A 13,497-nucleotide genomic window follows, 5' to 3' on the forward strand; every position below is an offset into this window, starting at 1 on the left:
TATATTTTATATTATTACAGCACTTATAAACAGACAAAGAATTATGGCATAGTCGTAAATATGTTCTTTAACATGGTCAAAGTTCCAATAAATACCCACGGAAATTTTCAAAAATCATTTGTTCTTTTTTAAAAATTCATTTTTTTTTAACACAGTGAAACTTTTAGTGGGGTGTTTAATTCCCAAGTCTTTGTTTTTACCGAATATATAATATTGCACACACTTCGGTGGGGGCCCAGAACGCCAAATCTCGGTAATTGTCTTCGCATATTTGAGCACGATCGCGTTAAGCCAAGTTGAATCCAAGATGTCGCCACGACCGAACCGTCGTAGTTTGGCGGTTGTTTCACAGATCCATCCCCCTCCCCCCCCCCGTTTATCGCGAAATTAGCTACCGCGGTACAGTTGTCCGTCCGTCACTGGGGATTACGGCGTACTAGTTAAGCGTCGCGTTTCTAATTGGAGCCGTGTAGATCGAGAGAGTCATCCTGACTGATGTGATGATGGGCGGCGGCCGCGTGTTGCAGCAGCACCGCGTGTTGTTGCTGTTGTATGTGTTGGTGCACTAAGTGTTGCAGTCCCAGGGCGTCCTCGGGCCTTAGTTTTTTACAGTGTGCGTCGCCGTTCCGAGGGTCGTGGTGGGCGGCGCGCGGGTCTTCGTCCATCCCGTCGTCGCCCGAGTTGTCGTCGTCCGGGGAATGCGGCCCGCCGCGCAATCCCGGGTGGTGATTGTCCGAGTGGCCGCCGTGATGGTGGTGGTTGTTGTGCGAATTCGAGTTTCCACCGTGGTGCCCGCTTCCGCTTCCGCTGCCCGAGTGGTGGCGCAGTTGGTCGGCCTCCGAGTCGTGCTTCTTTTTGGCCGTCGCCATTTCGGCCGCGTGCTTTTTCCTCCATTTCGTGCGTCGGTTCTGGAACCACACCTGCAGCCATGACGCAAAACAGAAAATAAATCCTATTAGTTTTTGACCTTTCAAACAAATAAAGGTTTTTTGTAAAATTATTTATGTATGACGTGTTAGCGCTTTTGTTATTATGAGCGAAATTGAGCAGCAAAATGTTTTTTTTTTAAAGACTGCGAAACGAAAATGAGAAGAGCGCCAATTTCAGCGCTCAAAAAAGAGCGAAAAGAGAGGAGCGCTTATTTTACCACTCAAAAAAGAGCGAAAAGAGAGGAGCGCTTATTTTACCGCTCAAAAAAGAGCGAAAAGAGTGGAGCGCTTATTTTACCGCTCAAAAAAAGAGCGAAAAGAGAGGAGCGCTTATTTTACCGCTCAAAAAAGAGCGAAAAGAGAGGAGCGCTTATTTTACCGCTCAAAAAAGAGCGAAAAGAGAGGAGCGCTTATTTTACCACTCAAAAATGCGTGAGCGTGAGCGGATATTATGTTAGCGAGTGCGAGCGGTGAGTGAGCTGAGCAGCACTTTGACGAAAATGCCCAACACTGCGTTTTAGTAATGAAAATACTAACTCCATCTAAATCAAAAGGTCGTCTGCTAACAGGCGTTAAGACACGTTTTTAAACGTAACTAGCTTCAATCACCCGTCTTGCTTAGTTAAACCTGGTGGCAGAAATTGAAAATTAGGTGATCCACTGATATGCTTGTTCATACTACTTTTAAAGAGAGTTTTTAGATGGTGGATCACGTAATTTCATAGTTTCTGCCACCACCTTAGCTGGCAGATTTTCTACTTCACTTCGATGATTAAGTTTGCACCCTTGATCGATTAAATCCGATTAAATCATGATAAGGATGATTAAATGGGTTAAATCACGATTAAATCGAGTTAGGGAGTAAGCTGATTAAATCACGATTAAGATGATGTAATCGCGATAAAAAAATATATTCCAAAAATTAGATCGTTAATTTCATGATTTAATTTAATGATGATTAAGCTGATTAGATCGTTAATTTCGTGATTTAATTTAATGATGATTAAGCTGATTAGATCGTGATTAAACAGATTAACTTGTGATTAAATCAAGATTAAAAAGATTAAATCAAGATTAACAAGATTAAAAAGATTAGATCAAGATTTAAAAGATTAAATCAAGATTGAAAAGAATAAATCAAGATTGAAAAGATTAAATCAAGATTGAAAAGATTAAATCAATATTAAAAATATTAAATCAATATTAAAAAGATTAAATCAAGATTATAAAGATTAAATCAAGATTAAAAAGATTAAATCAATATTAAAAGATTAAATCAAGATTATAAAGATTAAATCAAGATTATAAAGATTAAATCAAGATTAAACAGATTAAATCAATATTAACAAGATCAAATCAATATTAACAAGATCAAATCAATATTAACAAGATCAAATCAAGATTAAAAAGATCAAATGGGATTCAAAATTAAATCGCGATTAACACAATTTAATAAATTTAATCCGATTAAGTATGCACCCGTATGAGGAGTGTTGTGCCCCTCGGTTTCTACTCCCTTTATAAACGAGGGGGCGGTCAATATTGGAGATGAGAATTAAATTACTTTAAAAGGCCGAATTAGTAGTAAACTCTCTACACACAGTTTATAATTTAACCAAGAATATATTCATTTAAACTTAAGGAGAATAACAAATTTCAGCCGATTTTTAGCAATTCTGCCAATACACTTCACGCTATAACAGTAAGTTCCTCCTAACCTAAACAAAAATCAAATCAGCCTGGTATCTCATTGGTTTCCTAAAACTGACGTCATCAACGCGATTGAAAAGTGTGCCGGTGACGTATTTCCTTGCCCTCTTGTGCCAAGGAAAAAGTTGACAATGATACCCGTGGATCGCCTCAACTTACAAATTAGTCTTTCTCCCCAAGTATGAATGAATATATTTTGGATGAAAGCGAATATGGTTAGCGTTAAGGCTGGTTCACACGGGCAGTGTTTTCCTCATTTTCTCTATTTTATCGTTTTACCACCTTTTCCCGTAGCTCTGGCGCACGGGAAAACGACTGTACACACGGACAAAATTTATTTTACCACCGTCAACGCTGCCGGTAAACGAGAAAACCGAGAAAAAATGACTGTTTGAGCCGAACGCCCCTCAAAAAAAGGTTATCCGTTTTCTCGTTCCCCGGCAGCGCTCGCTGTGATAAAATCCGGCAAATTTTGTGCGCGTGTACAGTCGTGTTCCTGCGCGCCAGAACCACGGGAATAGGCGGTAAAACTAGAAAATATAGAAAACCGGGAAAACACTGCCCGTGTGAACCAGGCTTTAGTATTATAAGAAAAATGATGTAAATTTATTAGGCATTGGGTACTTTTCGATCCACTCTCGACTTAAGGCAAAAGACGTATTAGTCAAAGGAAACAAAGTATAAATCACGAAACAAAACAACAGCGAATTACGCGTCATATCTACGATAAACTCTCGAAAAATCTTTATCTGGCGTATTTCAACACGACGTGATTATAGATGCCGTGTTATTTCGGGCCGATAAAGAGCCCTATCCTTCGCTAAAACTAGCATAATCTGCCTTTAATAATTTACGACTCTTCTCAACGGCGATAAAACTTAATCTGGCTCTTCCGCCACTACCATTTCGGCCTGGAATGCGTCCGCTACTCCTCCCATCGACTACGACTGCCTTTCGTTTCTGTTCGGGAAGACCCAATATAAAAAGATACGCCGGGATAAATACTTTTATCTCGACCATCTTGGCAGCGTATAGACTATACCTCTGTTTCGCCGCGAGTTATAAGTGTCCGGTGATGTTGGGGGTTTGGGGGCGCAGTTCTTTCGGGGAGGTTGTAGGGGGGACCAAGGCGGAGGGGGGAGGTTAACTTTCTCTGGTCCAAATGTCTTATCCGTGGCGCGGGCGGCGTGTTATGTCGTGGCTGGCAGCTGCCCTCAGACAGCTTGGCGACTCTTGGGAGAATTTCGCCGCCACCAACTACAGCGGGGAGGCTGAAATGCCAGAGGGGTCTCTCTCTCTCTCCGTTATCAAGGAAGCGGCAATGATTTTTATTGCCTTGTTAGTGGCTTGTTGTACCTGTCCAAGGCAATATCTGTGCCACCCGCTCCCCTCGCACTCTTCTCGGGAGAGTTATATCTTCCGATCACCAAACCAACCAATTTCTCTTTGTTCGCGTTTTTATTTAAAGGTTGGGTTTTAATTGATTATATATTGGCCAACAAAAGTCTAGTTTTATAACAGGGTTACCACCAAATTTTCAGATTTAAATTCCCTGACCATTTTAAGAGATTTTCCCTGACTTTTTAAGGCCAAACTTTTTATTTTATATTTTACTTTTAAAGTGAATAAATTTAAATGGACTTATATTTAAGTAAAAACATAATTTTGTAACATAAGGGTGACACTTCCTATTCTTCACGTGCAAAGGTTTTACTGGGAGCTATTCACGAGACAGACTTCATTACGGGCTTCGTCGCCGTTTTGCGTACGCTCGCTCCCGCGTCACACGTAGCCTTTGACAGCGCCTCGCTAGGGGGAGATTTTCTTCTTGTGATGACGTCACTCCGTTACTAGCTCTCAGTAAAATATTCCCCAAAGTCACAAACTTATGAAACAATATTATATACTTATGGTAAGAAGGCTATTGCAATGTTGAAAAAATTTGCCAAACTTTCAAGGAAATAAATGATAATCATAGAATTTGTCTAGAGTAAAATCACCTTCAAAAGTGTCAAGAGAAAATTGAATTCCCTGAACTTTCCCTGACGTTTAACAAATTTTTTAAATTCCTTGACCTTTCTTCGCCTTTCCCTGACTTTTTAGGCCCATTTTTAAAATCCCTGACTTTCCCATGATTTCCCTGTTTTTCTTGACGTGTGGCAACCCGGTATAAAATATTTTTGAATTTAAAGGAAAAATTTGAAACCGGACATTTTATGAATTTTGTGAACGGGATTTTGTGTCTCAGAAAGTGATTTCGGAAATCCGAAACTGATTTTGTGATTTTAAAATATGATTTTCGTACTGATTTCCGGTTTATTTGGTTGATTTTGGGATTTTATCAATCGCTTAGATTTTCGGATTTTCAAATTGATTTACAGATTTCGAAAATCGTGCTACTTGATTATTTCGTGTAAGAAAGGTTGAAATTATCATCATAATTAATAATGATTAATTATTGAAAACCCAAATCTAGCTAATTGATTAAAATTATTCAAATTAAATCCAGCGGTTGTGCATTTTCATTTTTAAAAAAATACAAAATATATAAAATGTGGTAGTGGTACTTAAACTTTTATATTAATAACGCTGAAATTAATCAGGTTTATACCTGGATCTGATTTGGTTCTGAAAAATATTGGAAAACCTAATAGTTTAAAGTTCCATAACAAAATTATTCAAAGCATTTTAAAGTTAAATGCAACCATTTTGAAAAGATCTACAAATTACTATCGATTTCAAAGTATAATTTGACTTGCCCAACTTGCTTAATTTAAAATCTATATTAATTATGGATTTATTGAAGCAGATTCTTAAGGTTAATATTTCATGGACAGAATTTAGAAACGAGGTCCATACTAATGGTTTCTTGATATAACTTATTTCAACTAAACGAGAGGAAAGAGTTAAAGATGGTTATTTTACACTAATTATTTCTTGACCTAAATCTAGGAGAAAAATTACACTAATTGTTTCTTGAGCTAAATAAGACTGAAGCGTCAACGACTTTGGGATTAAATTATCCTATAGTTTAAAGCTTCAATTTCACGCTCATTGGTACGTCAAAATACGCTTCCGCAAATACCCAGCGTGAAAATAGGATTTAATGCTAATAGCGGGCAAACTCAAAAGGAAGCAGAAAATATACGTTTGAAAGTAGTTAGTAGTTTGTGATCGACCAGAAAAGTAGTTAGTAGTTTATGATCGACCAGGAAAGTATTAGTAGTTTATGATCGACCAGGAAAGTAGTTAGTAGTTTATGATCGACCAGGAAAGTATTAGTAGTTTATGATCGACCAGGAAAGTATTAGTAGTTTATGATCGACCAGGAAAGTATTAGTAGTTTATGATCGACCAGGAAAGTAGTTAGTAGTTTATGATCGACCAGGAAAGTAGTTAGTAGTTTGTGATCGACCAGGAAAGTAGTTAGTAGTTTGTGATCGACCAGAAAAGTAGTTAGTAGTTTATGATCGACCAGGAAAGTATTAGTAGTTTATGATCGACCAGGAAAGTAGTTAGTAGTTTATTATCGACCAGGAAAGTAGTTAATAGTTTGTGATCGACCAGAAAAGTAGTTAGTAGTTTATTATCGACCAGGAAAGTAGTTAGTAGTTTGTGATCGACCAGAAAAGTAGTTAGTAGTTTATTATCGACCAGGAAAGTAGTTAGTAGTTTGTGATCGACCAGGAAAGTAGTTAGTAGTTTTTGATCGACCAGAAAAGTAGTTAGTAATTGTGAAACGTTTTTTTCGAAGGGTTATGGGTTTTTTAAAACTGTCCAAAACATGATAATATTGTTAAAATTAAAAATAAAAACCATTTCATTGTTGGCATGAATAAGTATAAAATTAATTAATTCCCTAATTATAATAATAAGAATTTGGGAATTAATTAATTTTATACTTATTCATGCCAACAATGAAAGAGTTTTTATTTTTTATTTTATCATAAGCACGAAGTTCTTCACATTTTACTTTTCTTTATTGATAATATTGTTAATTATGTCACTATTGCAAAGTATTAAACGTCAAAACCAATTTTGCAACTTCCGAAAAGAAAATTCTAAACTGAAACGCGTATCGAGAAGAGTTCAATTCTATTACCTTGACTTGGCTCTCGGTCATTCCCAGGGCGTAGGCGAGCTTGGCCCTCTCGGGTCCGGCCAGGTACTTGGTCTGCTCGAAGGTCTTCTCGAGGACGTAGATTTGGTGTCCGGAAAACGTCGGCCTCGTGTGCTTCTTCTTGCCGTCCTTGTCCAGACAATTCTGCGCCGCTAAAACACGCAACAGAAACAAATCGGGGTCGATACCACCTACAATTAATCGCGTGATTTAGCATGGGCCCTCCGCGATTCTCACAAACCACTAAATCCACCTAATTAACTAATAGTTAAGTTAATAAGGCTGTGACGCGAAGAATGATAAAATAAGCGAAAAGATTGAAAAGTCCATCATGTAAAGAAATATTTTATTTCCGAGTATAGAAAATTATTTTAGGTTTTTAAATTTTTGACCTCTTAATTACATGTTGGACTTTTCTACCTTTTCGCGTGTTTTATCATCAAAGGGCCACACCGGCGTTAGCAGATACGACCAATCATATTCTGGAACCTAGCGCGTGAAACTGGTTCCCTTATAACGCCGGTGTTTCCATTTAATTAACTACTAACAGAAGTTTATAAGATAAAGGCAGTGGCGTCACTATAAGATAAACTAAACTAATCGTAACCCTGTGTTTCCGGTAATGGTAGGGGATGGTTAACTTTTATTCAATAGATAAAGCTCTCAAAATTATTCGTAAAATGTGTCGATCAAGTAATTTATATTTCTGTATTATCCGATTAATTTTTTGATAAATTTGTAAAATTAATCGGAAAAACGACGTTTTTTTTCGATAAAAAGCTAAATTTTTACGAATAATACATGTTTTTTAATCATTTTCCGAAATATTAACCGGTAAATTTCTTTGTTTACATTTTTTTCCCGAAAAAAATCAATTTAAACATGGCTAATGATTAACCGTCCCCGACCTCTAGTTTCCGGAATCGTTTGGGGGCGCCTCATTTTATGGGGCCCAGTGGGTCCGTTATTTACGCCCCTGGCTAAGGCATCCATTTAGGCCCTATTGAAACACGTACCTTCGCATGGTCGAGGCAGCTTTGAAATCGCGGAAGGGTACACGGCGTAACGAGGCTTATAAAACCTGGGTTTTAGGAAACCAAAGTTTAGTTTCATACATATTTCTTTGATTTACTATGAACGGACTCGAAACCCGGGTTTAAAAGCATCTTCTAAAAAGGTTCTAACGATATAAAATGTAAATATTTAAATTCTATGGTATATTTACTTATATCTAAATCATATTTAGAAACTTATTATATTATGTATTTTTAAAAATCAGTTAGAGCCGGCGAAGGTACAGGTTTTACAGTAGCAAGTTATAGGAGGTGAATACTTTCATCGCAATATGTATATCTTATATACTTCTGATATTAAGTATGCCTTCACGTTCAAGTTCAACTTAAACCATTTATTGTCGATCTATATATTGAATTAACAATAAAAACTTGTAATACCGTGTTGTTTGCTGTATATTTTAAAATTTGATTTATTACGTTAATATACAAATTAAAATTCCTTAAATTAAATTAGTACACTAATTATTTAACTCGAATAATTCGTGTATTTAACTGAACGAATTTAATCTATTAGCGAGATGATTAATTTTGAAAAATCGTTGTAATTAATTCTGATTGAAATTACCCGTTATAAATTAAACTTCATTTTATTAATTCACAAAATCAGCTATCTTTCAAGACGGTTAAAAAGTTGGAATAATTTCCAATTTAAAGCATCGATAATCAATCATTCAACCGAGTAATAAACCGAAGTTTACGTCCAGTTTTGACCAATCAAATTGAGAGACACTCGCCAGCGACTTTTATATATAATAATAATAATAATAATAATCAGGCGCTACATCGGAATGATGGTATACTTAAATTGTTTCAAAAAGATGGTTTCATTGAATTGTTTCAAAATTATGGTTTCATTGAATTGTTTCAAAATGATGGTATCATTGAGTGTCTCAAAATTATGGTACATCATTGAATGGTCTCAAAATTATGGTATAAAAAATTATCTCAAAAATATGGTATCATTGATTGTCTCAAAAAGATAGTATCATTGAATTGTCTAAAAATGATGGTAGATCATGAAATTGTCTCAAATTGATGGTAACATTGAATTGTATTAAAATGATGGTATCAGTGAGTCTTTATTTCAGTAATTAGTAACCCAGCCACCTGATTTGAAGGGATTCATATTCTCTAAATGGGTCTTACAATTGTTAGCCTAGCTGATTATTATTAATATTATTATTATAACGATTTGATTCTTAGAAAGTATTTTTGGGATAGTGAATACTGTCTCTTTTTGATAATAAGGGTTAAATCGGGATGGAATTTTCCGACGATATTTGAAAAGGAGTGTGTCATATAGTGATCGGGAAGTACTTACCGGCGGCGGAAGCGAGTCGTTCCCTCCAGAGGGCCTGATTTTGGACGACACCGGGCCAGTAGAGATGCGGTCGGCCGGGCAAGTCGGACAGGCCGGCCAGCTTGTGCAGCCCCCCGTTGGACGGGTTAAAGTACATTCCGGCCGCCGCGGCCGCCGAGACCCCAGCCGCCAGCCCGGCGAACCTAGGCAGGGCGGCGCCGAACGATCCCAGGGCGGCGGAGACCCCGGCCGCGGCCGCCCCGGTGGCTCCGCTGGCGACGGTGATGGGCCGACTCAGGATGTCGTTGATGCCGTGCGGCGTCCCGGAAGACGCGCAAGTGAACGCGGCCATCGCCGCCGCGCTGTTCTTCAAGTTGGCCGCGGCCGCCGACGGCCCGTTGCCGTGCGAGTTCGCGTAGGCCGCCGCGGCCGCCGCTTGTACCCCGGAAGGGTCGTTCTTGATGTCCGTCATCGACCTGAGCGCGGCCAAAGGCGGGCTGCCCAGCAGGAAGGCGTTCTGGCGAGTGGCTTCCATGTTCATGTTCAACATGGACAACATGGAACTAGCGCTGGTGGCCGGCGCTGAACACGACGCGCTAAACTCCAACATCCTCAATTCCTCCAGTTCGACATTTTTTTTCAATCTCGAGACTTAATTAATGGGAATTTTTCCAGCGAGAATGATTATTAGCGGCTTACGTCGGTCGCCGAGTTGAGGTCGCGTTAAAACCAAGCCCGAATTGCGAGCGAGAATCTGAAATCTTTGGAAGCAGAAAACGCGTCACTCGTGGATCGTAGTTGCTTCGCAATCGTAAAACGTGTTTCGGTTCGTAAGAGGTGGTTGCCTCGGCGGTCGCTTCGGTCAATCCTGGGTGAACGCTTCCCAAATCCAGGGCGGTGCGGTTGGCGACTCTCGGTCGGGTCGTCGGTCGGTGAGCGAGCGAGCGCGAAAGGAGTTCGCAACGAGAAGCGGGGACCCCTGAATGACACTATAGGGCCACCAAAAACCGCTTTAAGAAATAACTTTTGATACTTTGGCGGGACTATTGAGAATAAGCAAAGTGGCAATGCTCGCCTGGAAATAGCCCCGGAACGACGAAAGGCGGGGGGGCTAGCCCTTTTTGATGACACCCCCCGAATGCCCGGCCAAGTCTCTCTTTTCTCCGACTCGAATATTCTCTCCGTCAGTGGAGCCGGCTCGATGCTCCGATGTCTCTCTCTCGCCAACTTCCGAGTTATCGACGCCGCGGAGGGGGGCGGGGCTTCGGAGCGAGCCGGGGCGGGGCTACGGCGTTACGTCGACGCTCCGAGACCCCGCCCCTATCTCGAGTGGGCGACGGATTGCGGCCCGGACTACGAAGGGAAGGTATTTTGCGGTGACTGCAGCCCAAAGATTCCCGCCAATTATTACGGTATTATATTGTTTTTATTTGTTCTTTTTTTCATTCTTTTTTCATTTTATTTTATTTGGGGGGAAGGGGGGGGGGGGTCGTATAGAGTGAGCCCGGCAGATCATTTATCCATTTTTGAAAGGTGATTAAAGGTTTAATTAGGTTGGGGGGCCCGTTTGTCGTGGAGTCGAAGTAGGTGCTGATTCTGGGAGGGTTTTTTTAGACGCTGTTATTTGATGTTTATTTAATTAAAAGTTTATTTATTTAACTAAGTTAGTCACAAATTAGGACAAATTACCTCTTAACACGCGCGTGACAAAATTGACAAGAGTTCATTGCAAATTTCAATATTTTAAAAATTGATATTCTTATATTGGAGATTCTCTTAAAATCGTAATCGATATTTTTTCACTGTCAATATCGTATTTTCCCGTTTTCAAATCGATTAACGGTTGAAATATATTTAATTTTAATTAATACCAACCAATTTTTAACAATAATTAATGATAAAGAAATGAATATTAAATGAAGCGGAATAATGGAATCGCGATTGTCGACGAAACTGATGAACACAGCGAGAGATTCTGTCTTCCCCTCTGGCTGGGTGTCCCCTTTGCGCGGCAGCCACCACCGGGCCGAAGAGGCTGCCTCTCTCCTCACGGCCGAGACGCCAGCCAGCGTGGGCCGCCTTCCAGCCCGTTCTCTCTCCGACGCCGGGAATCCTTTTTCTCGTCAGCGAAGAGTCTTTGTTTTTGGCGGAGTCCCCGTCCAGCACGTGTCCCGGCCCAGGCCTCGGTTTCGCGTTCCATCGCGGGGTCAAATCCGATCCCTCGTTACCCACCCCGAGTTTTTTAAACGATTCCCGGTTAACCCCTTTTGACCCCCGACGCCGGAGGTCACCGCCGCCTTCCGCTCTTCTATTATCTCTCTCTTTCCAACAGTCCCGCGACTAAAAGGTCAGTTTGCGCCCCTCATTTTTCGCACTTCTCTCTTGCCATGCCTCAATAGACGATAGTCCCCCTTTTTTTTATTATTTTGTTCCGCGCACGTGCATGTCTGTTTTTTATGATTTTATTGTCTCGTTGTGTTTTAGAAATTTGATCGTGGCCATGTGTTGTTTTCATTGGTATGTTAAAGGGACAATATATTTCCATATTTTTATGGTCAATCAACGAATTTCATATTTACTGCCACCAGGTTTAACAGAAACTAGGTATGATTGGCGCTAGTTACGTTAAAAACAAGTTCTGGCGTGTTTATTTCTTACTCCCTTTAATATACAGAGTGTTTCATAGGGTTATGCAAAATTTTAAGGAGTTGTAGGCAGGGCCGTATGGAATCGTAGGCCTTAATTTCTCCTAAAATTTTCGTAGGCCCTTGCCTAGTCTGCCTTATGGATAAGGCGGTCCTGGTTGTAGGGGGTGAGTTGAGAAGTATGCCTGTTTTTGTCCCATTTTCCTACGATAATTAAGTTAAAAGAGCACCAGAGAGCTTCAAAGTGTGGCCTAATAGCCCCGGGAAGTAGGCTGCAACAAGCGCCAAACCAAGCAGCAGGGACTTTAAATACTGTTTAAGTTTACTTTGTTACGCTGATAGTTACCTCGATTGGTTTACCAAGTTCTTTTTCACCTATCACACGAACCCAAACCTTCGCATTTCCCTGCTGCTTGGTTTTGCGCCAGCTAGGGCTAGTAGGCCACACTTTGAAGCTCTCTGGCGCTCTTTTCACTCATCGTAGGAAAATGGGACAAAACAGGCATATTTCTCAACTCACCCTCTACCACTCCTTAACATTTTTGCATAACCTTTTGAAACACCCTGTATATTAAAGCCTCGGCGAAATTGTAAATCTGCAAAACGCGCGATAGATTTAGAAATGGAAAAGACTCATCTTATGACGTCATCGATCGTAGCGCCACGCGTCGTTCATTTTTGTACCGATTATTATTGAAATTAATATTAATCAATTTAATACGCGCTTATATAGTATTTATATGACAGCTCATAATAGAAACGCCAAATCTACGCATTTATACGCCTTTTGAAAGTCAATTATATTTCATAGGTTGCACGATGCCAATTATATCCTGTCATCGACTCATTGGTAATTACTATATAATGATTTATACGCTGTGTGAAAATTGCAATTTTCCTCTCTATACTGTTCACGGTTAGAACTAAAAATTGACGATGAAATTACGACTTACGACGCCATGATACCTATTAATTACTGGACCTTAAAAGGCGTATTTATGCTAACCAGGTTTAACAGACGCTAGGGGCGTGGTTACAAACACATCGTAGTGAACCATTTTCTATGTGGTTTCCTTTTCGTCTGTTCTAAGATTTCGGAGTAAGGTAAAAAGATTAACCTTTATGACGTCATTTTATTACAATTCTGCGGAGGCGAATAATAATAATAATAATAAAAATTAGCTAGGCTAATACCCAAGGCAACACCTTAGGCCTAAGTCATCAAGCGACTTTTAAAGCCATTAATTCAGGTGGCCGGGTTACAATGCTTAGGAGGGTGGTGGCAAACCCTTCAAGCCAAAAGTACGACACTTCCTATAGTTTTAATGCTAATTTCCTGACCGAACCATTTACCAACTGCAACTTGAACTCTCAACCTTGGTAGTAATGTATTTCGCCGCGGGCATATTTAGACACCAGGGGGCTCTGTACTGAGAACTAAATCTAGATTGCGCAATAATTATGTTATTACGTTACTTACGAAAAGGAGTAAAGCGAAAATAAGTCTTGAAAGATTTCTAATCTACACGTACACGTATTAGGGGTTCAAACGAAGGCTTAACCTCTCTTCGAATTTGACCCCAGCCATCATTAACTTTAAATAATTCTCACTTGGAAAAAAGTTGATGCGGAAAACCCTACACATCTCAATTTACATTTTCACATTTTTTTAAACGGCTGAAAAAATGGCCAGCGCGTAGTGTATGAAAGCGGCGTC

General features: G+C 39.8%; 1 protein-coding gene across 1 annotated transcript; it reads right to left on the reverse strand.

The window, feature by feature from the left end:
• Positions 1-376: 376 nt before the first annotated feature.
• LOC149948409 (homeobox protein Nkx-6.2-like) lies at positions 377-9,746 on the reverse strand. Its single transcript, XM_090172097.1, has 3 exons — positions 9,157-9,746; positions 6,742-6,911; positions 377-920 (listed from the first exon to the last, which is right to left on the reverse strand). Exons 1-3 carry the CDS (start codon positions 9,743-9,745, stop codon positions 456-458), a joined length of 1,224 nt encoding a protein of 407 aa, XP_090028223.1. The 5' UTR covers position 9,746; the 3' UTR covers positions 377-455.
• Positions 9,747-13,497: the final 3,751 nt, after the last annotated feature.

Source organism: Leiobunum rupestre, chromosome 4 (genome assembly GCF_980474605.1).
Source record: "Leiobunum rupestre chromosome 4, qqLeiRupe1.1.hap1, whole genome shotgun sequence".
NCBI classification, from domain to species: Eukaryota; Metazoa; Arthropoda; class Arachnida; order Opiliones; family Sclerosomatidae; genus Leiobunum; species Leiobunum rupestre.